At 39.9% G+C, this 26946-nt stretch overlaps 1 protein-coding gene and 1 long non-coding RNA gene across 15 annotated transcripts; both read left to right on the top strand.

The window, feature by feature from the left end:
- LOC143876305 (uncharacterized) lies at positions 1 to 24468 on the top strand. 13 transcript variants are annotated; one of them, XR_013250360.1, is made up of 9 exons: positions 1 to 215; positions 633 to 669; positions 18667 to 18727; positions 18825 to 18908; positions 20000 to 20695; positions 21265 to 21338; positions 21590 to 21703; positions 21798 to 21859; positions 23512 to 24468. It is a non-coding gene; the product is annotated as an uncharacterized LOC143876305 (long non-coding RNA). The 13 variants fall into 13 exon arrangements; XR_013250359.1 differs by having other exon boundaries at positions 1 to 321; XR_013250362.1 differs by having other exon boundaries at positions 1 to 417; positions 23755 to 24468.
- Positions 10341 to 12028, top strand: LOC143876304 (putative ubiquitin-like-specific protease 1B). Of its 2 annotated transcripts, none has more exons than XM_077378049.1 (6): positions 10341 to 10482; positions 10587 to 10682; positions 10764 to 10982; positions 11073 to 11163; positions 11254 to 11530; positions 11610 to 12028. In XM_077378049.1, the coding sequence occupies exons 1-5, from the start codon at positions 10426 to 10428 to the stop codon at positions 11277 to 11279; spliced, it is 489 nt and encodes a 162-aa protein (XP_077234164.1). In that variant the 5' UTR covers positions 10341 to 10425; the 3' UTR covers positions 11280 to 11530; positions 11610 to 12028. The 2 variants fall into 2 exon arrangements, with proteins under 2 accessions (XP_077234164.1, XP_077234162.1); XM_077378047.1 differs by having other exon boundaries at positions 11073 to 11170.
- Positions 24469 to 26946: the final 2478 nt, after the last annotated feature.

Here is a 26946-nt window from a genome sequence, read left to right as displayed (position 1 = left end):
GTTTGGAAAACAAAGAAGGTGAAAATGACCAAATCGGTGTGAAAATGGCCAAATTGAACTAAAGAGATGTTTTCACAACCGTCAATCTCTGCACGCATTTCTTCTCTCAAGAAATTGACCCACAAATGCCCATGATTTTCTCCACCGAAATAAAAATCCCACTCAGAAATGGCTTCCTCTCTCAGATTTCGCCCTAACTATTTCATTGGAGCCAGGTAGATTTGCCGAGAGAGAGAGAGAGAGAGAGAGAGAGAGAGAGAGAGCAGTAATCTGAAAGAATTCGGGAAAGGATTTTATTCCCTCCGCTTGCTATTATAAAAGGTGGTGAACAAGGGTTTCGGGGAAGGTTTTTTTTTATAAAAATGACAGCAATATTTCGGGGAAGGGTTTTATCCCCTCTATTTGTTGTTTTGAAAGGTAGATTAGATGAAATTTATTTTATCCCCCCTATTTGCTACAGTTTTGTTCTTTCATTTATTTCCCTGCAAATTTTTTTTCTTTTTTTCTTTTTGCATGATTTAGGTCTGTTTTCTCTGTTCTCCAATTGACTCTATTCTGATGATTCAGTACTAAACTCTACTCTATTTTCTGTTTTCTTTTTCCAATTACATTCTACCATCTTTCAAATAAAGGAAAAGAATATTCCCATTCCAGATTCCTCCCACAGAGGTACGCCATTATTTCTCTACCCAACCAAATTAATGAAATCTAGGGTTTATTTTGCTTGCATGGATTTTCCTTAGAGTTTGAATTTTATTTATTTATTTATTTATTATTTGGTTCAGTTTTTGGGTAAATGATGAAAAAAATGCAAAGTTTTATGGAAATTGTTAATAAAGGGTAGGGATTCGAAAATTATAAAATAAGGGGTGTGAGGTGAGAGAAACTGTGTTTGAAGACAAATATACCCTTTTGTAACTTAATTTTTCTTACTTTCGTTTTTTATCTTTTACACTGTTTTTTTTTTTACCTCTCTCTTCTCAGACGAGACTTCTCACCGTCGGTGGAGAAAAGAGACGGTTGGGAGAGGAAGATAAGTAAAATACCCTTCCATCCATTTAACCTCTCGTTTTACCCTCTCACCCTCTCACCCTCTTTTACCCTTTTTCAGTCTTTTTCTCCTTTTTTTCACTCGTTCTCTCCCTTTGACCTCGCCGAAAAATACTATTCTTGCCGGGAAGGTTGCATACGCGTCGGAAAGTTTAGGTTGTCGCCGGAAAGTGTAGCTCCTCTTGCCAAAACCCGTACTTCAACTCTCCAAGGTATTTTTTAAACCATTTAATGTAGGGTTTCATTTTTTGGGTTTTCTTCTTTGGGTGTTGGAGATGAAATACTTGGAACCATTATTGAAATTGTATAAAGCTATAATTAGTTCCTGTGTTAGGGTTTGAAAAGGTTTCATTTGATTTCTAGTTTATCCATGGTTTGCAAAGGGTTTCATTTTGTTGATTTTCGTTTTGTTAGGGTTTCGATGGATTGAAAGAAATCAATTTTAGAAACCAAATTAGGGTTTCATTTAGGGTTCAAAAGGGTTCCATTTGTTTTGAAAGGTGTAACTGTGGTTTGTTAGGATTTGATTCAGGATTTGTAGGTTTTGAAGGGTTTCATTTTGGTAGTGAAGGGTTTTATTTTTGTTTGCAAAGGGTTTCATTTGATTTTATTGGGAGAAGGACCGTTATCGATTTTGTTTTGCACTCTTTTGACAGAAGGGAAAGAGGCATAAGCATTTATTTTGGGATTTTTGAGACTTTCGAACCCTTGAAACCAGTAAGTATGGTTCCAAGGATCCTTGTAAGCAATGATTTTCATTCGAACTGTCTAATAGTGTGTTTGAAGTGGTTCGAAGTCTGAAAATAGTGGTTCCTATTATTCCTTCTGTGGAAATAATTATCTCAATTGTCAATTTTGGTTCAATTGTGGTTGTAACTATTTCTGGTTCGAACCCTCATATTTGTGGTTGCAAGGATTGTTACGTCTTTCTCTTGGATTTTCCTATGGTGAAAAATGGCTACTTGGAGGGAGCCAACCTCCATGAAAGAGTATACTTTTTAAGAGAAGAAAGTTGTATATCTTTCATTCATGAGAGAAGAGTTTAAGTAGAATACAATTCTCCAAATGACAAGTACGACAACTGACTCCACGTACTAGTAACAGGACTCCATAACTGACACCACAATGACTCAAAACAAACTCCATTACATACATGGGTCTGACCCTACAGAAAATAACTAAATAACTGGTACAGATTGTGCACGTAACATTCCCCTCCACTTCAAGCAACCTTGTCCTCAAGGTTTGAATCTGGAAACCTCTTCAATAGATCATGGTAGCGCTCCCATGTTGCATCTTCAACTTCAGCTCCTTGCCATTTCACTACCACTTCAGTCATGGTTTGATTCCCACGGTTCAGAACTCGACGATAGGGATTTATAAGTCAATACAACTTTCCCAGACCTACTTACTTTTAGAAGCATTTACCAAAACTTTCTTGAGAGAGATGTCTTCACTTAATATCAGTTCCAAGATTAGCTTACGCTTCAAGTAAATATAAGAAAAAAAGGAATATTTTCCATCTCAAACTTATGACAACCTATGCAACAATTTAGCACTCTAGCAAATGGAAACTGAAGTAGACAAGAACCATGTCAAAGTTGTTCTATATTACCCCCTCTCAAACTTGTTCTGTATTACCCCCTTCAATTCCATTAAATGTTTAATCCATGCCATAGTTTCAAAACTCCCCCACATCATCATGGACTCACCCAAGTGAACTCTTTTTAACTTGGCTGTGTTCTTAGCCGAGTCCGCGTTTTGTCCTACAAAGTCCATCAAAGCTCCTCTGATTGTCCTGATTTATGTGGGGGAGTCAACCGATTACTCAGTCTCATCAACCAAGTACTCAGCCGCATCAACCAAGTCGACTAGGATTCACTTTCGCTGCATTTTCACCCCATCGGCATTTTGAAAAACTGATCCATACTGAGTTACAGAACAACCTGGTAATCATGGAGCAACTTTGGCTGTATTTTTTCCCTTTTAAGATTCCCTCCTGTTCTTGAATTTCTTTTTGTTGGTTAAGGTAATGCTAGCCTCGAACAAAGTTGATGATTTGAAGTTCTAATTGGCATTGTGATGAATATTTGTTGTCCCTTTTGTTCTTCAACATCTATAATGAAACTTTCATGTAGTTAATGTATTTTTTTTAAAAAAGGGAAAAATACAGATACACCCCTTGTGGTTTGGCCATTTTCCACTTTTAACCCCGTGGTTTGGAAGTTAGCAATGACACCCCCTCAACTTTATGACATTTTTTAGTAGACCCCCGCTGTTGACGGTCCGTTAGTTTAACCTGACGGAATGAGTAAAACTAAACATGGTTAATATATTGAGGACAGAAATACCCTTATCAGTGGTTTGAAGCCATTTGCCACCGCCACCTCCTTCCACCGCCACCTTCGCCATCTCCGGCCACCGCCGTCACCTCCACCACAGACAATGAAACCCCACCCCATGGGTACATTAAACCCACATTTTAAGAAAGAGAACATTGATAAAAACAAAAAAAGCCCTAAAATATTAGGGTTTTTGTGGAAATCATGATATTTGGACGTGCTCATTAACGGGAAGACCACGAGGCTTCAGTGTACATATGCATAACTCGCAACTTCGTGTTGGAGGATGGTATGCCGTTAGGCCTACAATTTGCGAATGACTTTACACCCGTGAAGGTCGTAAACTTGGAGGCCCACCCTAGGGTGGAAAAGGTGTGGAAGTAAAGTTCGTAGAGTTCCATCAACCTCACGACAATGCCCTTGTACGACTACCAGGTGATACAAGGAATGGAGTTCTCATGTGCAGCAAAGGTAGGTAGTTCCCATACCTCATCTTGTAGTGGTAAGTACCATGGGCGAGTGGTTCCCATACATGTTCCCCATTGTACATACGAAGAATGGCAAGGATGGGAGAGTCTCAACCTTACAATTAGTTGAAGGCCCTATGATGGAAAGAGCAATATGGGCAACAAGGAATGGGCGCTTGGAGTGTCCCAGTCGGTTGAAGAGTCGATGGGAGGATCGAGCTCCTCATCGGAAGAATTGATGGAGGAATCGTTGAAGGAGGTGGTATGCTGAAGGAAAGAAAAGGACGTCAACGAGATTTGGTAGGGGAGGATTGTCCTGCGATGACAATTGGTCTCCCTTCATATCATTTTATAGGCCTAAACGAGGCTCAACCAAGGTTATGGTTATACCCCACTTCAGTTTTGAATTCGGTTTCAGTTGTGAGAGAAACATAAATGTTTTGGTTCGGAATTTTGCTGGAAATCCTGATAAAATCATGAAAACCTATGGAAATGCTGGACATGTAAGATGAGATTTAGGAACTGCTAGAATAAACACAAATATCTAATCTCTGCTATTACGTCATCTTGCTTCCAAGGTCCTGACGATTTAGTAGCAGTCCAAGCGATGGCGTTAGAGGAGTCCCCTTCGATGATCAGTGCCTCTAGTCTAGCATTCGAATACCATTTCAGCCCCCATAGTAAGGCACGGGCTTCTCTTGTTTTTCTGTCCTTGTAATCTTTGGAGTTTCGACCATCTTGGTCTTCTTCCTTTTAATGAAAGCTTCAACATTCAAAAAAGAAGAAGAATTAAGGCATGGGCTTCTACTTCATTTGCATCACATATGCCCAGTGATACAGAAAAAGAAAAGATTTTTAAAGATATTTTTTTAATGGCATGGGATTGTTTACCCATCGTAGTTACGGAAGATTACCCCAATCCTTACCCAGCCCGGGCTTCCTTTGTAGCTTCTGTCAAAATTGAATTTGATTGATCCAAGGGGTGGGGTGTACCACTTTAGTGAGGTTTTAGGTTTTCCACTCTTCTCCACGAGATTCGTTGTCCGACCCCTTAGAATATCACTCACCGTGTTTGTGGGTTTGAGCTTGTTCCCTCTTCCCCATAGTATAACAATGTTGATATCTAGCAGTATTCTTCCTATTTCTCTCTCGCGCTCCTTCACTATTCAGTTGTTCCTTATTTCGAAAGTTGACATATCAAAACAAATGGGACATTCTTCCATGTGATTCAACCAGCTTCGCCGAAAGGGCGTATACTCCAATTAAGAATGACTTTCTTGATTGATCCTTGAGATACCCTACCTATGCCAAAACTCTTGATAACGTGCATCCACAGTTGATAGGAGAATTGGTAAGTCAGCAGGAGATGATCTTAGGATTCTTCGCTTTTGTTGCATGCCACATACCTGGTGGTGTCGTTGGTAACTTCCAAACCACGAGGTTAAAAGTGGGAAATGGCCAAACCAGAGGCTTCTGTCTTAACTCCACCAAAAACAAGAAATGTAACACCAAAATAAGAACTCTTTGTGCTCTGTATGGTTGCCAGGTTTTTTTTGTTCCTGGGAGTTATGTGAGAGAAAAAAATACCCTGGGAGATAGGTGGCAAAAAAAAAGTCGTAGAAGTATCCCGGTAAAATAAAAATCCCATGTTTGGTTATGTGGGAGAAAAAAATACCCTGGGAGATATGTTGGGAAAAAAAAAACCTTTGTTTGGTTGTTTGCACTGTTGGGTAGAAAAAATATCTGCTGAAGCTTATTTTTGGTTCCTGAGTTTATTTTTGTTCCTGGGGTTATCTTGGGATGGGATGACATTTCAATCATTACAAAAGTGGGATTAAAAATTTCACCCCAGAAGTAATGATTAGAAGAGTGGGATTAAAAAATACCTAGTGCTAAAAGGCAACCAAACATGGGATGGGACCAAAATTTAACTTACTCTCCATAACTGACACCACAATCACTCAAAACCAACTCCATTACATAGATGGGAGTGACCCTACGGGAAAATTAACATAAAGGAAAATAACTAAATAAGTGGTACAGATTCTGCACGTAACAAGGATCCTCTATTTTGGCATTTTTCAATAGGTTCATCTGGTTTCTCTTTTTGTATATAGTTCGAACCAATTTTAGTTCCAAAGGGTTTCAATAGTATAATTTTTGGTTTGAAAGGGTTTCAATGGTTTAGGCTCGCATTTATGGTTTCAATGGTTTGGCTGGTTTCATTTAGGGTTTAAATGGTTGCATATAGGTTTCCAATGGTTTCAAGGGTATCATTTGGGGTTTCCATGGTTTTCAATGCTTTTCAATGGTTGCATTGTTTTGAATTTGTTTGAAGGGTTTCAATTAGGGGTTTGAAAGTTAGAACCGTTATTCCATGGAAGTTGCATCCATGAAACCACTTATTCTGCCGAAGTTGGAACCAGTATTCCATGGACCCTGTATCCAGTATTACTGGTTCAAACTGTGTAATTTGTGGTTCTGTACTTCATCTATCCAGTTATTGTGGTTTGAACTTTCTAATATGTGGTTCCACTAATCATATTTGTGAACTTTCTAATATGTGGTTCCGTAGTTCGTCTATCCTAACATTGGTTTCAAGTGGTTCGAAGTCTCTAAATAGTGTGTTTGTACAAACTTTCTGAAACATGGTTTTCTTTGAAGTATCTTTAATTTCAACTTTTCAACTATCTCCTACTTAAAGTATCTTCCCCTCCAAGTTATTCTCCTGCTTTGTGCAGATAAGGACCGGAAGCGGCTCCCCTTTTACTTTGTGAACCCCACTAACCACCTAACCCAAAACCCCTATAGTCATGCAGCGCGCGAAGCAAAGAAAGAAGAATGTGAATGTAGATGCAGGGTCTTCCACCCGCAAACGGCGTGGGAAGGCTATCCGTGAGCCCTCCCCTAGTCCTCCTGCCTCCGATGAGGATATGGGCAATGAGGATGCAGATGTAGAGGTTGGGTCCCTCGGTCGTATAGAAAGGAAGGGCATACTCCGAGGTAGGAAAGTCATTTTTAAAGATGTCGAAGTTTATAATGTGAAACCCTTATTTCTGGCCTTTCGATGGGTCAATTTTCTCGAAATTCACTGTGACTCGTACCCGACTCTCGTCAAGCAATTCTATGCCAATTACAGATTCGACAGAGATTTGAAGGTCTTCCAATCCAGAGTAAACAACAAAACCATCCATATGACAGTTCAAAAGTTTTGTGAAGTTGTCTCTCTTCCCACCACAGGCGACGAAATCTACTTTTGGCCCGGAACCATGGATGACATTAGTGCCTGTATAGATGATCCGGTCGCCGCCTATGGGGAGCTTGGTTGCGAAGGCCCACCTACTGACGGGTCAACCAACGTATCCTACAATTCCCTGACCCCTATGTGCAAAGTCCTACACAAGATTCTGACGAGCAATATCACGCCTCGCGGAGGCAATGCTGACATGGTCCGGCCTTTTGAGGCTTTTATTATGCACCGACTTCTTCGCGGCATGCCCCTTCACCTTGGCTATATCCTCCTTAGGTTCATGGAGGACACGAGGACAAAGGCCTTGGCTAGTCTACCATTCGGGATGCTTCTCACGCATGTCTTCAACCATGAGAAGTTGATACAAGGTGGTGAAGAACGCCTTAGTCCCGCAACTGTGTTCAATGCTAAAACTATAAAGGCCATGCGGCTTCATATACAGGGCCCTGCTCCCCCTCCTCGTCAGCCGGCTCAGCGTTTTGCATCACAGGAGTTTGTTGCGCAGGAGCTTCGTGCACATCGTCAGCACCTTGACGGGCACTTTACCGCGGTTAATCAGCTTTTACAATCCCATCATCAAGAGCAATTGGCGACTCAGCAAGCTTTGACTGGGGTACGCACCGAGATCTCCACCCTCCGCCAGGACTTGGGCACAGCGGTCACCTCACTCACGGAGCAGCTTTCTTCACTGACCAACTTGGTCCACCATCTGTTGCCCCCAGATCATTAGAGCGTTGCTGTGGTTGATTTATGGATAGATGGATGTTATGTTTCTTTTAAATTTTTTTTTTTTAATGGTTCATGGATGTTATGTTATATACGGGTTTGATATGTTATTATGGATGGATGGATTATATGTTATTATCGTTATATTGTGTGTCTTGCTTGCATGGTATGTTTATGATGGTTCTTATGAATTTGATTCAAGTATCTATATAGCTATGGTTGTTTTAAGTGATTTTTGGTGGTTTAAGTTTGAATGGTTTTGCTTGACTCTCGTACGGTTTGTTATGGTTGCTATTACTTGGGGAGCCATATGTTGTTTGAACCGATGTTTGATTGTTTAAATTTGAAGGGATTAGCTACGGTTGTCATATATGGTGTTCATGATCTTTACGTCTGGTTGTTTCCAGTTATTTGGGGAGCCCTGTGTTGTTTAAAGTGATTACATATGGTTTCTTTATCCTTGTTGTTTCAATGGAGTAATACTGTGTTTGAATAGACTAATATTGTGTTTCAAGTGATTGTTGGTGGTTTCGACAGATACATACGAAGTAAACAAAATTGTTGATCTTTCCCAACAATTGTTTCCTTTTTCGTGATGGTGAGTAACTGTTATATTTTCCGTCTGCATCTCCTGCTGTTTCTCGCTCAACTGTTTAATAGTGCCATTTTTGCAGGCGAAATATGTCTTATCTAGATGCTGTCCATCACGCTTTCATGAGTCCCTACAAAATATTCGGTTACGGGATGTGCATAGGGATTTCATAAAGGATACCCCATTTACAGATTTGGTTCTGCATGAGGGCCTCGAAGATGTCGAGTTGCGGAAGAAGATTTTGACGACAATGGTAAATAAATGGGATCCCAAACGGAAAGGTTTTTGTTTGGGCGGCATCGTACTCCCATTTCTAGTTAGTGATGTAGCTAAAATATTAGGTTTAAGTATGATTGGGGAAAGGCCGCAATTTGATTGGTCTAGCAGTGATACTGTGGATGGTTGGAGGTTTGGGGGTCCAACCGCCACCTATGACGAGGTGGTCAAGGTTATTAATGCCGATATGGATTCAGACGAAGAAGACTTGGTGAAGTCGACTGTGAAGCATTTGATATTGTTATTCTGCAGCACTGTCTTGTTTGCGCAGAGGGACCAGAAGGCATGTTCTTGCCTCTTCCCGTATATTGATCTGCAGACTATAGGAAATGTTGCATGGGCTTTTCCCGTTCATGAGTTCTTGGTCAGATCATTAGATTCACATGCTGCACTCGGTGGAAAGGGACATATATTGGGTTGCTCTATCATTTTACAGGTAATTTTCCATTCATTGCATATAGTTTTTTTCTTTCTATCTTATGCGGATCTAATCTACTTTGATATCAGGTATGGCTATTTGAGCATACCACGTTATGGGCACCTAATTCTCCTGATGCGTATCCGCGTCTATTTAAGTGGACCGCTCAGATGAATACGAAGAAGATGGAGCATCAACAGTTGATTAACTCTATTATTCATGGGACGGTGAAAGCCGCAGAGGTGAGAGTATAATGCATGTTGGTCGTTGTATGTCTTTCGTGTTATTTTTACAGTCGTATTTGTAATTAGTAATATGGAATGTATTCCAGGTGGTTAGGAGGGTCGAAGCTACGGCAAGGGAAGAATCTCTACTTCGACTCGATGATCAACACGACGATGGTAGTATTCCTTGCGATTCAGTCGGTTCAATTGTGGTCCCAGTGGGGGATTGCAGGGGTCAAACTCTGCCTGTACTGAGGGATCCAATGAGGCCAATTGCGACATATCAGAGGAGGGAACGAAGGAGGAGAAGTACGAGAGGAAGAGGGGAACATGGGAAGTCCGAAGTAGATGAATCTGTTACAAATAGTTCATTGTTGGAGAGGTTAACCAGAGTTGAACGTGAAATGAGGGAGGTAAAAATTCATTTGTTCGGGAGAGGTTCCAGAAAGAGGGAAGGTTTGGAGTCAGGGAATAATATCCCAACGAAGATAACGAGAAAGAGGGAACGAGAGGCCGACAATATGGATGGGGAACCCGAGATAGTGACTGCGAAGGGGGAAGTAGGGGATGGTGTTTTTGTAGATGATATGGGGAAACACATAGTTGATGATAGCGTAGAACATATCTCTATTGATAGCCTAATTACTAGGGATGTCAGGGATGCTGCAGCTAAAATGGTTATCTTGGTTGACACTCCTGATTTGAACCTCAGTAAGAGTAAGAAATCAAATAAGAAAGAAGATGAAAAAGTTATTGGGAGCATTGAAAAAAATGTGAAGCAACGTCGAAGGAAGTTACAACCTAGTAGAGCAGTCAGTTCACCGTATGTCATAAGCAACCGGAAAAGCATGTATGCTCTTCGCAATATCACCGGGCCTGCAGCGATGAAGGTGGATGCATTGGCAGCGCTACCACCTAGGTAAATTTTCGTACAACCTACATTGTTTTTTAATTCTAATATCTCCGATTAATTGCATACATAGGTTGTTTAAGTACAATTATATGACCAAAGGACCATAGAGGTAGCTGACTTTTTACTCGATTTGCAGTGAGAGAGTCATTCACAGTGATGGGTACCACATGTGTAAAGAAGACTTGCTTATACTAACCGATCGTAGAGGGTGGATATCATCTCCGGTAAGATGTTATATGGTTCAGTTAGTAACGTAAAGCGTGAATAATGCGTTGGTACACATATCTTCTTAGAATTCCTTCTCGTTGACCTATGGTCTGTTATGTAGATTGTTAATGTATATACGGATTACTTGAACTTGCGGGACGAATGTTGGCGAACAAAAAAAAAGGGATCATGCATTTGCCTTGCTACCCATCTACCTGTGAGATTAAATTAACTTATAAGTAGTGATTTTTGTTTCCCAAGCTGCGGGCAATTCTAACATTTCTTTTTTTGGTTGCAGCAAGTTATTCTTGACGAAAGATGTGAACGTCCCGATGCATGTTCCAGATTCGTAACTCGTGTAGAGAACACCCCTCTTCAAGAGATACGAAAAGTACTCATTCCAATTAACATTGATATGGTTCATTGGGTACTTCTCGTGTTGGATATGGGGCATCGTACCTTCCTTCTTTACGATTCTCTTTACAGTCACACAGATTGTAGGAAGGTGCAACCCCTTGTGAGTACTACTCTTTACTTGATTCGTATGGCAATTAGTAATTAATTTTTTCTTACTACTGTCCTAACGTACGGAATTCTTGATTTGTAGGTCGATTACTTTGTTAAATGGTTCAGAATGGTCAAAGACATTGATATAAGTGCATTCCCCATTGATGTAGTGGTCGATCGGCCCCTACAAGGTAACAGGTATGTTACGTGCAATTACTTCAGTTTACGATACCTCCGTAAACGATTAATTCTTCTTCTCGGTTTTGCTTGATGTTTTGCAGCCACGACTGTGGGCTGTTCGTTTTGAAAGAGATGGAATACATTACCCGTGACGCTAGCCTCGATTTCACCCAGAAAGATATTACGGCTATGCGAGCTTCCCTACTTTCGGAAATGTTGAATGGGGTCTATGGGAAAGTATCCCTATAAGTTGTTCACATTCTTACCTGGGAGTCATTGTTGTTGGTTGTACATGCATTAGAGTTCAATTGCTTCGCGGGTGATCCGATACTTGCTCTCCTCGTTCCTGAAGTAGGTGGCGGAAATCAACCTGCTAGGGTGAGTGGATATTTTGCACACAATTGGGAAACACCAAAATGTTCTACTTATTCATTATGATAATTGTGGTTGTTTGCAGGTAAGGCTTGTTCCAAATCCGGGCTCTCTTCAGCGTTTCTGGCAACTTGAAGAAGTCGTGGATGAGGAATGGCTTCAACATCTGGTCCTTGAATAGCAACCTTCTGGATGAGGATTGATCTATATGGTCTGCAAGTCTCCCTTGGGCAAATCTTTTCAATGATCAGAAATCCACCCCTTCATCTCCAAGCTATTCTGCCCCTACCAAACGCAAAGAAATCACTTCGAGCTTTGTTTTTTTGTTTTGGGCTGTTTTTGCAGGTTCTGTCCTGTGTTTGGATGTTGTTGTTTGGGCTTCTTGCCTCTTTTTGTTCCCCCCTTTTATGTAAGGAGGTTGTTTTCTTCCTTCATGTATATCTTTGGTTTCCATAAATATATCTGGTCGGGGTCCTGCCTAACCCCAGCTTACTCATAAAACATATTTTAAAAAACAACAAACACAAAAAAGCTTCTGAGTGACCAGGATCGGGAAAAAGCTCTTTGTACTGGGGTAAAGATGAAAAATGTAGTGGGGACCGGTAAACTGACATGTTCCACAATTCCACTCTTTTCTCCATCCGACACAAAAGATATGTGCTTTAAACATCAAGTTCTTAACATTACGAGTTCATCACCCAAATGATCATCATTAATATATAATCTGAATGATCTTGCGCCACAAATGATGTATACATGTGATCAAGCCCATTGAATTGGTAGATCCTCGTGTAGTAACGTACATGAACCCGGTCCGGAACCATATATGCTGTTGTACTGGACTCCTTCGGACTACCGATTGAACTTCGGAAATCCGCGTCAGAATTCCGAACTAGTCGGAATTCCGAACCAACTTCCGGACTTCCGAATGATGTCCAGTAGAGTTGCCAACCTACTGGACTCCCGTCGGAAGTCCGGAAATTGGTTCGGAATTCTGACGCGGATTTCCGAAGTTCAATCGGTAGTCCGAAGGGCTCGGAATGCCTAAACAACACTCGGACTTCCGAATGATGCCCAGTAGAGATGCAAAGTCTACTGGACTTCCGTCGGACATCCGAGTACTGCTTCGGAAATCCGCGTCGGAACTCCGAACCAACGTCCGGACTTCCGAATTATGTCCAGTAGAGTTGCCAACCTACTGGACTTCCGTCGGAAGTCCGGAAATGGTTCGGACTTCCGACGCGGATTTCCGAAGTTCAATCGGTGGTCCGAAGGACTCGGAATGCCGAAGCAACACTCGGACTTCCGAATGATGCCCAGTAGAGATGCAAAGTCTACTGGACTTCCGTCGGAAATCCGAGTACTGGTTCGGAAATCCGCGTCGGAACTCCGAACCAAAGTCCGGACTTCCGAATTATGTCCAGTAGAGTTGCCAACCTACTGGGCTTCCGTCGGAAGTCCGGAAATTGGTTCGGAATTCCGAATGATGCCCATTAGAGATGCAAAGTCTACTGGACTTCCGTCGGACGGCCAGTAGACTTTGCAACTCTACTGTTCGTCCGGACGGGGAAGAAGTGATATTGCGCTTCCGCTCTCGTCATTGGGAAGTCCAACGCTAGGTTCAGACTTTCGAGTAATCGTATGTACACTTTGTTCGTCCACAGATGGAAGGATTACCTCCATTCGATGGACCTGATTATTTGAGCACACCCAATATATGTGATGTCGTATCAAATGAACGATTTAGATGATCCAAACAATGTGGGCCGACTGACTTTTCGGTAGTGAGTAAAAACCAATGATATTGCCAACACCAATGATACATTAATGATAAGTTTTACAACAGTCACGGTCAGCTGTACAACCAATGTAATACTATAAGTCTATAATAACGTTTAATTTATACAAATTCTGTGTGAGTAAATATTTATGTGCAGTATGAAGAGTCCCAAAATCAATGCCACTTTGTACAAACAAACCAACAACTCCATCCCTAAGCAAAGAAAGGAGGTGCGAATGAGACACCGGACCTACAAAAAAAACATGCAACAATCAATAAAATGATGGGTTTGATAGAGAAATCATATCAAGTGAGTCATAATGGAACATACGTATTTTCTGTAGGTGCGGATGGACCGATGGGCGTCATATTTAACTGAAGATTTACAAGGGGAGGATTTTTGCACGTTCTTTTGTTGTGTCCAGGTTCCCCACATGATTTGCAGTTGTGATGTTGTCCAAATTGTAGCCCTCTTTCCATTCGTACTTTTTTGGGTCGTCCAGGCTGTCTTCTTACTCGTGGTGGCAACACTACTTCTAAAACATGGGATGGCTCCGGCCATTGTGTGCGATCTAAAGTAGGGTGAATCACGTCGTCATATGTAGTCCGATAAGTTGAAGCCAAAAACCAATCCTGACAGTACCTATATTTGTCCAGCTTGTTGACTCCCATGGCTGCTATGGCATGCCCACACGGCAATCCCATAATTTGGAACAGACCACACGTACACGTTCTCTGCTCTAAGTCCACACGATCCGTATTAGTTGACGATATAACTTCATATTCATTCCAACTACACGGCCGGGGTGTGAACTTACTGCCATACAGACATGATCTGGCTAACCATTTTTCTGCATTATGGGTCAAATGCATTTTCCATTCAGAAGCAGCCTTGCGGCGAAGGTGGAAGTACTCTTGTACTTTCCATCTAGTGTGATCGACTAGAGCCGCGATGGGTAACTCCCGTGCGCCCTTTAATACGTTGTTGAAGTACTCCGCTGCATTAGTTGTCAACATATTCCACCTAGACCCTTTAAAGTATACATTAGCCCACTTTTCTTTAGGAATCTCAGATATCCATTTCTCTGCTTTTGCATTCTTCTCTTTAATACATTCCATCGTCTCCTTATATTCTCTCTCCCTTAAAGCATATGCGGCTCTCGAAAATAGTTTACAAAGTATTTGACTCTTAAAGGTCTTCAGAAAATTAGCATTGAGGTGACGAATACAGTAGCTATGGTATGATCCCGGCAATGCTTCGTCTATAGCTCTAGGCAAACCCTTCATCCTATCAGAGGAAATAGTGAATTTGTTGTTGTTTTTTTCGGCTGGTATCACCCTTTGGCGGAGTAAACGAAGAAACCATAGCCAGCTCTCATACATCTCATTCTCAACCACTGCATATGCTAACGGAAATAATCCACCGTCACCATCTACTGCAGTGGCAGCTAATAAAATTCCTTTATACTTGCCTCGCAAATGTGTCCCATCAATTAGTATCAGTGGTCTAATTGTTCGACTGAATGCGCGAATGCTAGGGCCGAATGACCAAAATAAACTAGCAAATGTATTATCTCCACCGGTCCATAGCTGACGACTTCGATATACACACATAATGGTGCCAGGATTGCATCTCTCCATCTCTTCAGCATATGCAGGAAGGATGCGGTAAGACGCTTCGGCATTTCCACACATTTTTTCGTGTATAATGACCTTCGCATTGAAAGCCTTCACATAGCTTATGGTTATACCCTACTTATCCTTGATGTATGCTCTTATCAGAGTAGGCCTCACGTCTCCTGGGCAGGGAAATAACCCAAGACAGGTGTCTGCTGCCCAAGCTGCTGTGACAAGGGGATGGTCATTACCCCTCATAGTACCTGAGCATGTATGCTCTGGCACAAACCGTTTTACCATAACATGATCCAAACAAATTCTCCCACTGATTCTGAAGGGGCAACTTTTATCCTTGCATCTAACAGCATATTTTGTAGGCTTTGAATCTACTGGGACGAATACAAACTTCCGTTCAATTGCGTACTCTTTCACTTTGTTCTTAAATACTTTCAAATTCGGGAAGATTCCCCCCACCTTCATCTCCTCAAGTCCTATACGTCCCTCATTTAATTCATCTACAACCATCTCATCTACTTCCAACCGCTCCCTTCTATATGTATTACACAACGGGTCGCCCACAACGTTCTGTAGACCAACGAGGGGGCGTACAGCTTCGCACTCATCTTCCTTACCAAAGTCACCTTCGCGCACACTGTCCTCAACGAAGTCATCATCACCAAATGAATCATCACCCTTTATACTATTACCATCCTCGCATTCAATGCCATTACTAACATGCATATCACTATGGAAATCCCTACTGAACTCTGCATCGTGCCTGCACAGTAGGGACTACGTTAGAATGAATATTGTATGAGAGAAACATAGAACTGGCGAAGTAAATGTAATTAGTAATTACAAGATTACATGGCAGTGCTCATATGTTACCATGTATTTTCGTCTGCCACATTAAAAATAGGGTCCTCATAGTCTTCGTTCAAGTCCACGGAATATCTGTTCGGATTCCGAGGAATATTGGTATCTTCTCGGTTTCTGCCCAATATTTGTATGTTCTTCGGAGCACCAACGTCATTTCGATTAGGTGTTGCTGACGCTGCACGGATGGATTTATTTATGAGGTTCAATGGCGGTTCAAGAGGACGAGAAGAAGGTTCACAAATATTTCCATATAAAATAGGATATTCATAATGTTGAATTCGATCCCTCATATTCCTGAGCAATGACAAATTTCACATCACCTAATAGTGTAATGGAATGAGAGTTGAAAGAATGAAAATTTCCACCTTACTGAATATTTTACCTCCGGATGGGGATCGGTGAAGAACTAATTCCTCCTACTCTGTACTCTTTGGTTATGTACAGGCTCATACAATTGAAGAGGCTATTCTCAAAAAGCATCATCACCATAGCTACGTCATCGTCATTTCGAATGTCGTACAACACGATTTGATATGGATCCACGACATATCGACATTGTATAGATTGTGAGATACCGGTTGCTGTGGTATGGATTTTTTGGTGAACTAGAGACTCAAATTCTGCAAATTTTATATTCCGATTCACAATTAAAGACATCTTCGTCCCGCCAATATACTCAAATGATACTTTATCCTTCAAGTACCCATCAACGTGTAACATAAAAGAAGCCATTCTTTCCACCATTTTCGCAAACCCTGTTAGGATAAGAACCAATATTAAACCCCCATAAAATTAGAATACAAAGTAATATATGAACAACCATTTACAATGATACAACCACAATTGGAACAATAAGTTACACTCATGGAAGCACACTTTAATTCCTTCGAACCACAGCGGGTCCACAATTTATACCTCGGAACAACATTTTATACCCCGGGAACCATTACGGATTCACATTCTATACCTCCGAACCACTACGGAACCACATATTATACCCCACAACCAATATGGAACCACATTTTCTACCCTGGAACCTCTAGGGAACCACATTTTATACCACGTAACCACAACGGGATCACATTTCCTACTCCGCAACCACTCCGGAACCACATTTTATACCTCGGAACCACTACGGAACCACATTTTATACCCCGGAACCACTACGGAACCACATTTTATACCTCTGAACCACTACGGAACCACATTTCCTACCCCGGAACCTCTAGAGAAGCACATTTTATACCCCGGAACCACTACGGAACCACATTTTATACCCCACAACCACTATGGAACCACATTTTATACCACGTAACCACAACGGGATCACATTTCCTACTCCGCAACCACTCCGGAACCACATTTTATACCTCGGAACTACTACGGAACCACATTTTATACCCCGGAACCAGTACGGAACCACATTTTATACCTCTGAACCACTACGGAACCACATTTCCTACCCCGGAACCTCTAGAGAAGCACATTTTATACCCCGGAACCACTACGGAACCACATTTTATACCCCACAACCACTATGGAACCACATTTTATACCACGTAACCACAACGGGATCACATTTCCTACTCCGCAACCACTCCGGAACCACATTTTATACCTCGGAACCACTACGGAACCACATTTTATACCCCGGAACCACTACGGAACCACATTTTATACCTCTGAACCACTACGGAACCACATTTCCTACCCCGGAACCTCTAGAGAAGCACATTTTATACCCCGGAACCACTACGGAACCTCTAGAGAAGCACATTATTTCTCTACCCAACCAAATTAATGAAATCTAGGGTTTATTTTGCTTGCATGGATTTTCCTTAGAGTTTGAATTTTATTTATTTATTATTTGGTTCAGTGTATGTTAATATCAATTTCCAGTTTCTTACTGTTGTCAATTTCATTTTGTTTAAGATTATCTTCTCCATTGTCAAATTTTGGTAATCCTTACTATTCTAAATGCGTCAATGTGAAATTGTTATTGTTGTTGTGTTACCCTTTTTCTATCCAAAGTATCTTCGAAAGATTATTTTGTTTTGACTTGAAATAAAGTTGTGTTTGAAGATAGTTCTGGATCATTTTGTTGCCTATACCATTTGAATTAGTTTCTGAGATTTTTCATAACCAATTACCATAAAAATTGGTAATGTGGTTTGATTTGATATCAAGCAAATCTCATCATTTTTCTGGCCAGCTATAGTTTTGTTCTGGAGAGAGTACCTATGCTTTTTCTCATTTTCTTTTTAATGTATTGATCAGAAACGAAAATCTAATCTACGAACAAATGGAAGGAAAACAAAAAGTGGGCTAACATTAATTAATTACCTTCCATTTTTTCTCCGTTGAGTTAAAATTTCATGTATTTCTATCTCATAAAAATTATTCTTTTAGACATTATCCATTGGAACTCTGAAATTCATTGCTACAGATTTCAGATTCAGGAATCCAATGGTGAGGCAACTGTTTTCAAAACCCTAGCTTTCAATATGTCATTGTTACATATTTCAGATTCAGGAATTAATTGGCGAAGTAACTGTTCACAAAAAATAAAAAAATTCGGGATTCATGTTTCTTCCTTTTAGTTGTGTTGCTGGTCTTTTGCGTGTTTCTGAAATTCATTGGAATCTTAAGGGTTTTAGATTTCAATAGTGGGTATAGAAAGTCCAAAAATAAAAAACAAAATCAGAATACGATTGTCATTGATTGACCTGTCAGGCATTCATTACTGGATGCTCCATCTGATTCTCGCAACAAGTGAACCTTATGTCGTTATTCCCACAGGCTGTGGTTTTCATTTTGTTCATTCATTCGACTTCATCAATGATGTTGACCCTTATACACTATGCAGGGCTATGCTGACAAGTATGTCAGGCTGCAAGATGCGGTTGTATGAGTTGGCTTGGGCAATGGTGAGGATGGGTTGAATATTCTGTTAGTTCCTATTTGTGGGCACTATTTTTCTAATTTCATTGATGAGGTGTATTGTTGCATTTGGCTTCAATTAAGTTCGAAGGGCTTTGTGAGAGGGTCAGTGAAGTTCCCATGGAATGAAGGTATTGGAAACTGGTGTATGAATTGGCTTGGACAATGGTGAGGATTTGTTGATTACTCTGTTGATTGTTATTTGTAGGCATAATTTTTCCTAATTTCGTTTATGCGGTTAAGTTCAAAGGACTCTGTGATAGGAAGTAGAATGCTGCTAAACTTGGTATGTTGGAATATGGCTACATGTTCTGAAGTTTACTTGGGCCATGTTTATTTTGGATTGTGAGAATGGATTGTAAGTCCAAAACTTATTATTGGACTAAAACATAAACATAAATTTGAGTCCAATTGTCTTGGACTCACAAATTGGTTCCTCTAAGAAAGTATTTAAATTGTGATATCTTTCTATCTCTGTCTATAGATATAATTGAGAATTGTGAATGTGGACAATTCGCTGATTAACCCCTTTTCCTTGGTTTTTTGTCTGAAATAATCGCTATTTTATTGGAACATACATTGAGACAAGACAATAAAATAAAAAAGGGAATATGAGTGTGGACAATTCGCTGATTAACTCCTTTTCCTTGCTTTTTTGTCTGACATAATCACTATTTTATTGAAACATACATGGAGACAAAACACAAAAATAAAAAAGGGATGGCAGGGTTGTGGGTGGTTATTTTCTCCAGAAGTAACAGTCAAGTGAAAAGGATGGCCTCGACTTCCTGGCAAACCATAAAACATGGTGACACTCCAAACTCTTTTAAAAGCAACACGCAAGTAAACTAATTAGCAAGCCAATTTTGTAAGCCATAGGCCTTTTTTATCCTTTCATATGCATGTTACAACATAAGTTATACAATCTTTGTTGTTTTATGGGTGCAAATCCTTGGTACATTTAACTAAAAGATTGTTATTGGTATTATGTTGGTTTTGGTTTACAAGATTGTGTAGAACTATTATGGTAATTGAAATCCCCCCGTATTGTATTTTTCATTTGTTATTTATGTACTGGAAAGATTGTGTAGGCCCCAAAATTAGAAAATTCATGGTTTTTAGTGAATTAATTCACGGGGTCTTTCAACCTTTAGAATTTTTTATTTATTTTCTCCTCAGTAGCTTGCCTTGAATTTACATGCTTCACAATGGCCTGAGTAATCTCTCTTTATTCTATGAGATCTTTGCTTTGGACGCAGATGGGGTCGGCATCAACCCACAGCAAAGGGCAGATATGCGGTATGCCACGTATTTGGCATATACGACATCTGCTCTGTTTAGGGAGACAGATGGCGAGACTTTTGGCATATATTTATGATGAAAATACCCCTCAGAAATGGGACGTAATGGAAAGATAGAGCACAAGGGCAAGGAAAGATTGGAAAAGAGGAATCGAGTGAAAGAAAGGGAGTTGGCAAGAAAACGAGGAAGGAGCGGCTATCTTTGGTATCAACGTCAAAAGTCGATGAAGGATGTATTCCATTCAATCCTTCCCATGTGATGTACAGCTGCATCTTTGCAGTCATAGATAAAGTGAACCTGGGTGTTCCAAGTAATGGAAAGGGGCACATTTATCATTTCCCTTTGTTTTCCCTTTCATTATTTGATTAGTTATTTAAGGGGGATTGCGTGTTGAAACAGTTGTCCATTGCTAGGAAGCAGATGAGTACAATGCAGCCATGTACTGCTTCATATATTCTAAAGAGATTGAATATGTCCCACCCCATTATCGAGAGTACGGAGCCGAAAGAAGTGTTGGAAGAGAAGTCAGGTGGTCTGTTACAGAATCTTATCTTCCATCTCTTGGAACGACGATGAGTCAAGTAAGGGAGGAACCAAGGGAGGTTAAAAGTGCCAAGGCTACTCTTGAAGTGATAAGAGAGGAAGGGATTGGCGTAAGTTTCTTTGAATACTCCTTTAACTTTATTATGCATTATGAGAGCATGAACAATGTTCCAACATTTCTAATAAATCTAACTTCAAATTCTTGGCAATTTGTTTGAGTTAAGCTATTAAAAAAAGGGCGGGGGGGGGGGGGGGGGGGGGGGGGGGGGGGGAGAGGGGAGTATTTCTTTCTCCATATTTAACACTTCTACAGGTATTACAATGGGCACATTTAGTAGTTATGTTCCAATTGAATACATTTAAAGGCTCAACTCCATATTTATTTTTGCCACATGCTCCAAAGCTTTTTTATTTGAAAGGGCTTTGCAAAGCATCACAGTACTCATTAATTTATCTAATTTATTGGAAAGATGATATAGGAGCACTCTGTCTTTCCTGTAACTTTTGAATATTTTTTTGATGTATTTGTTTGTATCTTATAATGGACGGCCTGCACATGACTGCCTTGTAATTTAGAACTTTGGAGCTGGAGTTAGTTGACGACTGTAATGGGGTTACAGAAACAACAATGCATTTCATGATTCTCCACTAACTTGTGACTTGTGAGAGAAAATTACAGGGCTCTTTGATGTGATGATAAGAGAACTTAGCACTGAAAATATACTTGAATTTCTATATCGTAGCTCATAAGAGGTAAGCCATTTATATTTTTGTGATAAGTTCCCATTCATTTTTCTATGTTCTATATATACTTGAATTTGTATATCCAATGACATTATCAATCAGTGTTTCCGTGCTGCTAAGAGAACTTAGCACTTAAAATTGTTATATGGACATATGTTGTGGATGGTCACATTTCATATTTTAGGTGTTTTGAATATAAAGGTACTGCTATAGGATACCTGATGGTTGGCTTTCTTTTCCTTCTAATAAATCTCCACCAGTTAAAAAAAAGAGGATACCCGATGGCTACCCAAAAGCCTTGGCAGCACCATTGCTATGTGCAGGACTGAATGGGGGCTTACACGACTTTTTCTGACGCAATATATTCATATTAGGTTGGTAGAAATCATGATTTTCTTCTTACTGAATAAGTTTCCAATTTTAGGTGTCTTTTAAGCTATCTAAGTTCCAAGTGCTGTTTCTTCCTAGGTTAAGGTTTTTCTGAAAGATGGCACTACGTATTCTATTTTCAAGATATGTTTATCAGAAAGGTGAAACTAATCTTAAATATCATTGCATTATTGAGTTTTGAATATCCTTGTGTTTCTTCTAAGAGGGACCAAATTAAGCAATGCTCTGGCCACTGCGCAGGAAGATACAAGTCATGGTATAAAATTGAATATTTTTTAATATTTCTTTTCTTTATTCATCACCATGCTTCTATTTTTGTTCTTATTAGTTTTATACTTACTCCTGGGCGTGAAATCTAACTTTTAGTTTCCCTTCAGGAGTAGAGAGTTTGAAAGAAAACAACAAATGCTTTTTTAACTCATTGTAATGCAAACTCCTAAATATCCATGAATGTTGTATCACTGCCACTATAAAACTAAGGGGCCGTTTGGATACGCGGCTTTTAGAATCCAGTTCTTTAGTTTGAAAACAGTGCAAAAGAGGGTCCATGATTAAGCTGCTGTATGCTTTCCTGACAGCGTTTCTTGGATTTTAAGTGAGAAATTCAGGTTTTAAAAATCTTTCCTACATCCTAAGATTTCTAAAACCTAGAAATATAGAAATATGGGACGATCTGCTACTCTCTTGCTGACGGAAAGAAGGGAGAGAAGTCAAAAATGAGTCAAAACGACCGCTGGTCTGCTTCTTCTCTCGTCTCTTAGCTACAATTTTGAAGAAATCCCGGATTCTAAAATCTGAGTATCCAAACGGCTCCTAAATGTCTAGACCTCTTTCTAAAGACTTGAATTGCAGATGATTTTTTGCGTCTACTTGCATTTGCTTTTGATTTTGTTTGGATCATTGGATCATCACCTTTTTTATTTTGACACTTTCCTAATCTCTGGGTACTCTTTTTTTTGTACATGAAGTCTTTTTCTTAAGGCAGATTCCTCAATTGTCTCTGCTCATGATCTGATTTTTAAGCCATTTGAAATCAGCCTTGTCCATTTCTAATCGGCCTTCTCCTTTGGTTTTGCCTTTTCATTTCCCCACCCAACACCCCAATCTACACTTAGGGTCCGTTCCAAATGAAGTAAAACCCAGGTTAAAAAAAACATTTACGCCCTTACTTAAGCCTATGGTGTTAAAATATGACAGCAAAGTCACTTTCGCCGAGTGGTAGCTTGTGACTTTCATGGGCTTTTCCACAAGAGGTTGAATCTTTCAGGGTACGAATTAAAGGGTTTATGAGTTAAATTAGCTTTTCTTTGCATTTAGTTTGGAAACCATATTTTAGAGGAAGCAAAAGAATAGAATTGAACTTTTGAGATTTAGTGGTTCATTTGTTGACTTCGGCATTTATTCTTGACATTTATCATTTGAAAGAGCGGTACATCTTAATCATGTCATGAACGAATGGAAAATGTTTTCCTGTAATTACTTAGTTCCATTTTACCACTTATCACCACTCATGATTGGCATTGTCTTGTTTTAGGTAGAATTTAAGTACATCGAATTCTTTAGACCAGGAGGCTTTTGGGTCCTCTCCATTTCACCACTTATCACCACTCATGTATTATGTGCAAATGCCTTGCCATTTGCCAACTTGTCATTAATGTTTAGATGCACATGCTTATGATGCATGCAATTAATGCATACATGCCTACGCGCATATATGGAAATGATATATTCACCCTCTTCTTCTTACTACTGCTTTTCTTCCGTGAGTAAACAATTTCAACTCCTTTGTCAGATGGATTTTCATTGAGTGATTGTATGTGCAATCATGACATGTGGCCCATGTGGCCTTGATGTTGAATGTCATATGAGCTTTTCATCAAGTGGGCGCAATGGTTATTCGTTATGGTCATCCATTACCTACGCTGTTATATGGCTGCTGTGGAATGAGAGGAATAATAGAATTTTTCATAATAAACAATAGACATGGCAGCATATCGCATTGGATTCTAAACTCGCGATGATATCTTGGTACAAGGCTAAAGCGAAGAGCCCGTATTCAGCTGGGGATATGCTTCGGAATTGGAATACGATCATCTCGGAACACCCACTGAGGAAGAGCATTTCACCAAGATGGATGGCACCTCCCGCTGGATGGTTTAAATTGAATTTTGATGGGAGTTCCTTTGGAAATCGTGGACCGGCGGGTATTGGCGGAGTCCTTCGTAATGAGTTAGGGTACGAGATTATGTCCTTTTCTGGTCCAATCGAGTTAGCGATGCAAATTCTGTGGAGACCAGAGCACTATTGTTTGGACTTAAATGGTATACGGCTAACAATATGGCACCTCTCATTGTGGAGGGTGATTCGTCTAATGCTTTGGCCTAGGCTGCAAATTGGTCTTCTGGACCATGGCGTATTTCTTGTGTCCTTGATGAGATTCGTGATCTTGTTCGCATCATACGACCAAAACTATGCCATCAACACCGTACTACCAATTCAAGAGCCGATGAACTTGCAAAGGCGGGGACTAGCTTGTCGGGGACCATTATCTCATATGTTGGTATGGATGGAAATGTGGGAGATTAAGTGATCATATCTTGCTTTGGCTTATCATTGATTAGTATCTCCTGTAATCCTTGTAATTTGTTACAGGGACCTCTTATCCCAGTCTTTGTAATTACTGAATTATTGGAATAAATCTTTGTTATCTTTCAAAAAAATAAAAAAATCAAGTGATTGTATGTGGAATCATGACATTTGGCCTTGAAGTACAATGTTGTAAGTGCTATTCGAAACTGCATCATTGTAGTTAACAAGATTATTGAGGCTTGCCACCCTTCTTCCTTTTGTTGCAGGCAGCATCACAAGGACGACTGGTTCCTTTCCGCAACAAGTTTTTTTTAAATGATCCTAAGTTTTTACAAAAATTTATCTTGTACAATAACTTAATTCCATCTGTCCACTGCTTCCTTTTCCGCAACAGGTTTTTTTTTAAATGGTCCCAAGTTTTTACAAAAAATTATCTTGTAAAATACCGTTGTTTCATCTGCCTACTGGTTCCTTTCAGCAACAGAATTTTTTAAATGATGCCAAGTTTTTTCTAAAATTTATCTTGTAAAATACCTTAGTTTCACGTGCCATGTGCCTTTTACTAGTTACTCCAAAAGCTTAAGCTGATGGAGAAGGTGTTACTTAATCTTTCATACTTTAACACTCCCTCTCATGTGTGGCTCCTCTTTTTAGCGTAGCACATGTGACCCCTCGTTTTCGGTTCGCCATTAGATGTGGGTTTTAATATCAAGGGGGTTTGAGCTGAGGACCTTGGGCTTTGAAACCATGTGAAACAACCAAGTACTTACTTTAACAACTCCCCTCACTATTTTACGCTTTTCTAATCAGTTGTAAAATCGTATTGACAATTCACGAAAAGCTACCAACAGCCCTTCTCATTGGGGATTTGCTAGGCAATTCCATTTGGCATCTGACTTTTGAAGAAGAGAACAGCCACACAGGCTCACTTTTCAGCAGATTTTGTCTTATTCATTTAATTCATCTGAGGTGGCTGTTCTCTCCTGGAAAAGTCATCCGTGAAATGGCTTTCCTCAAAATTGCCTAGCAAATCCCTTCTCAGAAAAGTATATAATTGGGTGAGGGTAAGTTGAGACAACTCATTTAGTTCTTCTGTCATGTCCGGTGTTGGAAGCCTCCAGTTCCTAGCAGCAGCCACAAACACCTGAAAGAGAGAATTTTCTGTAGTTTATATATCTTAGCTATTTCAGGACCTCTTTGCATGTCTCTTTCTTTGGACGTAAAAAAATTTTACTCCCATTTTTAATTTTAGACCCCATTTCTTTCAACCTAAAAGGCACACAAAACAAATTTTACGCCCATTTTTTTAGGGTAATGATTTCAACGCTACCATGTTTTGACAAAGATGCACGATGCATCTTGCCGTTTAGTGTTTAAAGGCTTGTTAGAGCTTTTTGATAATTGTAATATTCTTCTGATAGCACTTTAAATACTAAACGTTAAGATGCTTCGCGCATCATTATCAAAACATGGTAGCGCTGAAATCATTTCCCTTTTTTTTTTTTTTCCCATTTCTTTCAATGTAAATTGAGCATGAAAAAATTTTTACGTCCATTTTTAAGTGGAAATGGGAAGAAATTTTTTTACACCAATTTTACGTTGAAAGAAACAGAATCTTTACTGAAAAATGACTATTTTCAGGAAAAGAGAAACCAAAGGAGGTAAAAATGTAGTCTTATTTACTAAATGACAAAAAAGAGAGGACAGATATGCTACAGAAGGAGGTGGAACTATAATTTCATTCCGCTTAATCTTATATGCATATGATTTTGAAGTTAAATATGATTATTTGCAAATAATGGTTATAATAGTTTTAGAAATGGCATAGTCAATGATTTCCAAATAGACCTTAATGTTGGGTTTGCGAATAAGATTAAATTAAAATAACATAATTAGACACACATATATCAAAGGTACATGTACCTGTAAGATTCGAAGGATTGTGCTTCCTTTCGGGACATTGTGCCAATAAAAAAACTTGCCCATGCATACAAACACAATGCCGAAGAAGTGGGCGATGCTACACACAGTGAAATCCCATTCCCATCCTATGTTGTCAGTGATCCACACCACAAATGTCACGCCTACTGCGGCTCCAATGGTAAGACTAAAGATGAACCAATTGAAGAAGCTTGAAAGAAGGGCGGCCTCCTTGGGGTCCCTCTCGTCAAATTGGTCAACCCCAAGGGAGGGCAGCCCTGCTTTGACGCCACTCGTTCCCAGTGCAACCAAGTACGAGCCCAAGTAGAGGATCGCAGATTGGCCGACAGTAGCAACATCACAATGATTAGTGTTGTTTATATTTAATCCTTTGCAAGGCCTGGGTCTTAGGGCGTGGAAGTGAGCTTGTAGAGTTAGCAAAATGTACCCCTAGCAAAAAAAATGTGCACCCATGTGAATAGTTAATAACTTTAGCTCAATCAACTGAGCTTAATGTTAGAATTAAGAATTGTGTTATGAACTAATAAGAAAACTTTTTATTGGAAAAATTTACAAATATTATTGATCTAAAGGTGATTCAATGACAGGAGGATATGCCAATTTTACAAGTAAGGCAATCAAAGGGTCTCATTGGATATACCTCTGAATATAATTTGCATATAAGGTAATGAGTTTTGTTAACGGGCACTCGTTAAGG

Source organism: Tasmannia lanceolata, unplaced genomic scaffold (assembly GCF_043159265.1).
Source record: "Tasmannia lanceolata isolate RefF3 unplaced genomic scaffold, GAP_Taslan_0.1 ptg000004l, whole genome shotgun sequence".
Lineage (NCBI taxonomy): Eukaryota > Viridiplantae > Streptophyta > Magnoliopsida > Canellales > Winteraceae > Tasmannia > Tasmannia lanceolata.
The sequence above is the reverse complement of the archived record's forward strand: the minus strand, read 5'-3'. Positions and strand labels throughout refer to the sequence as shown.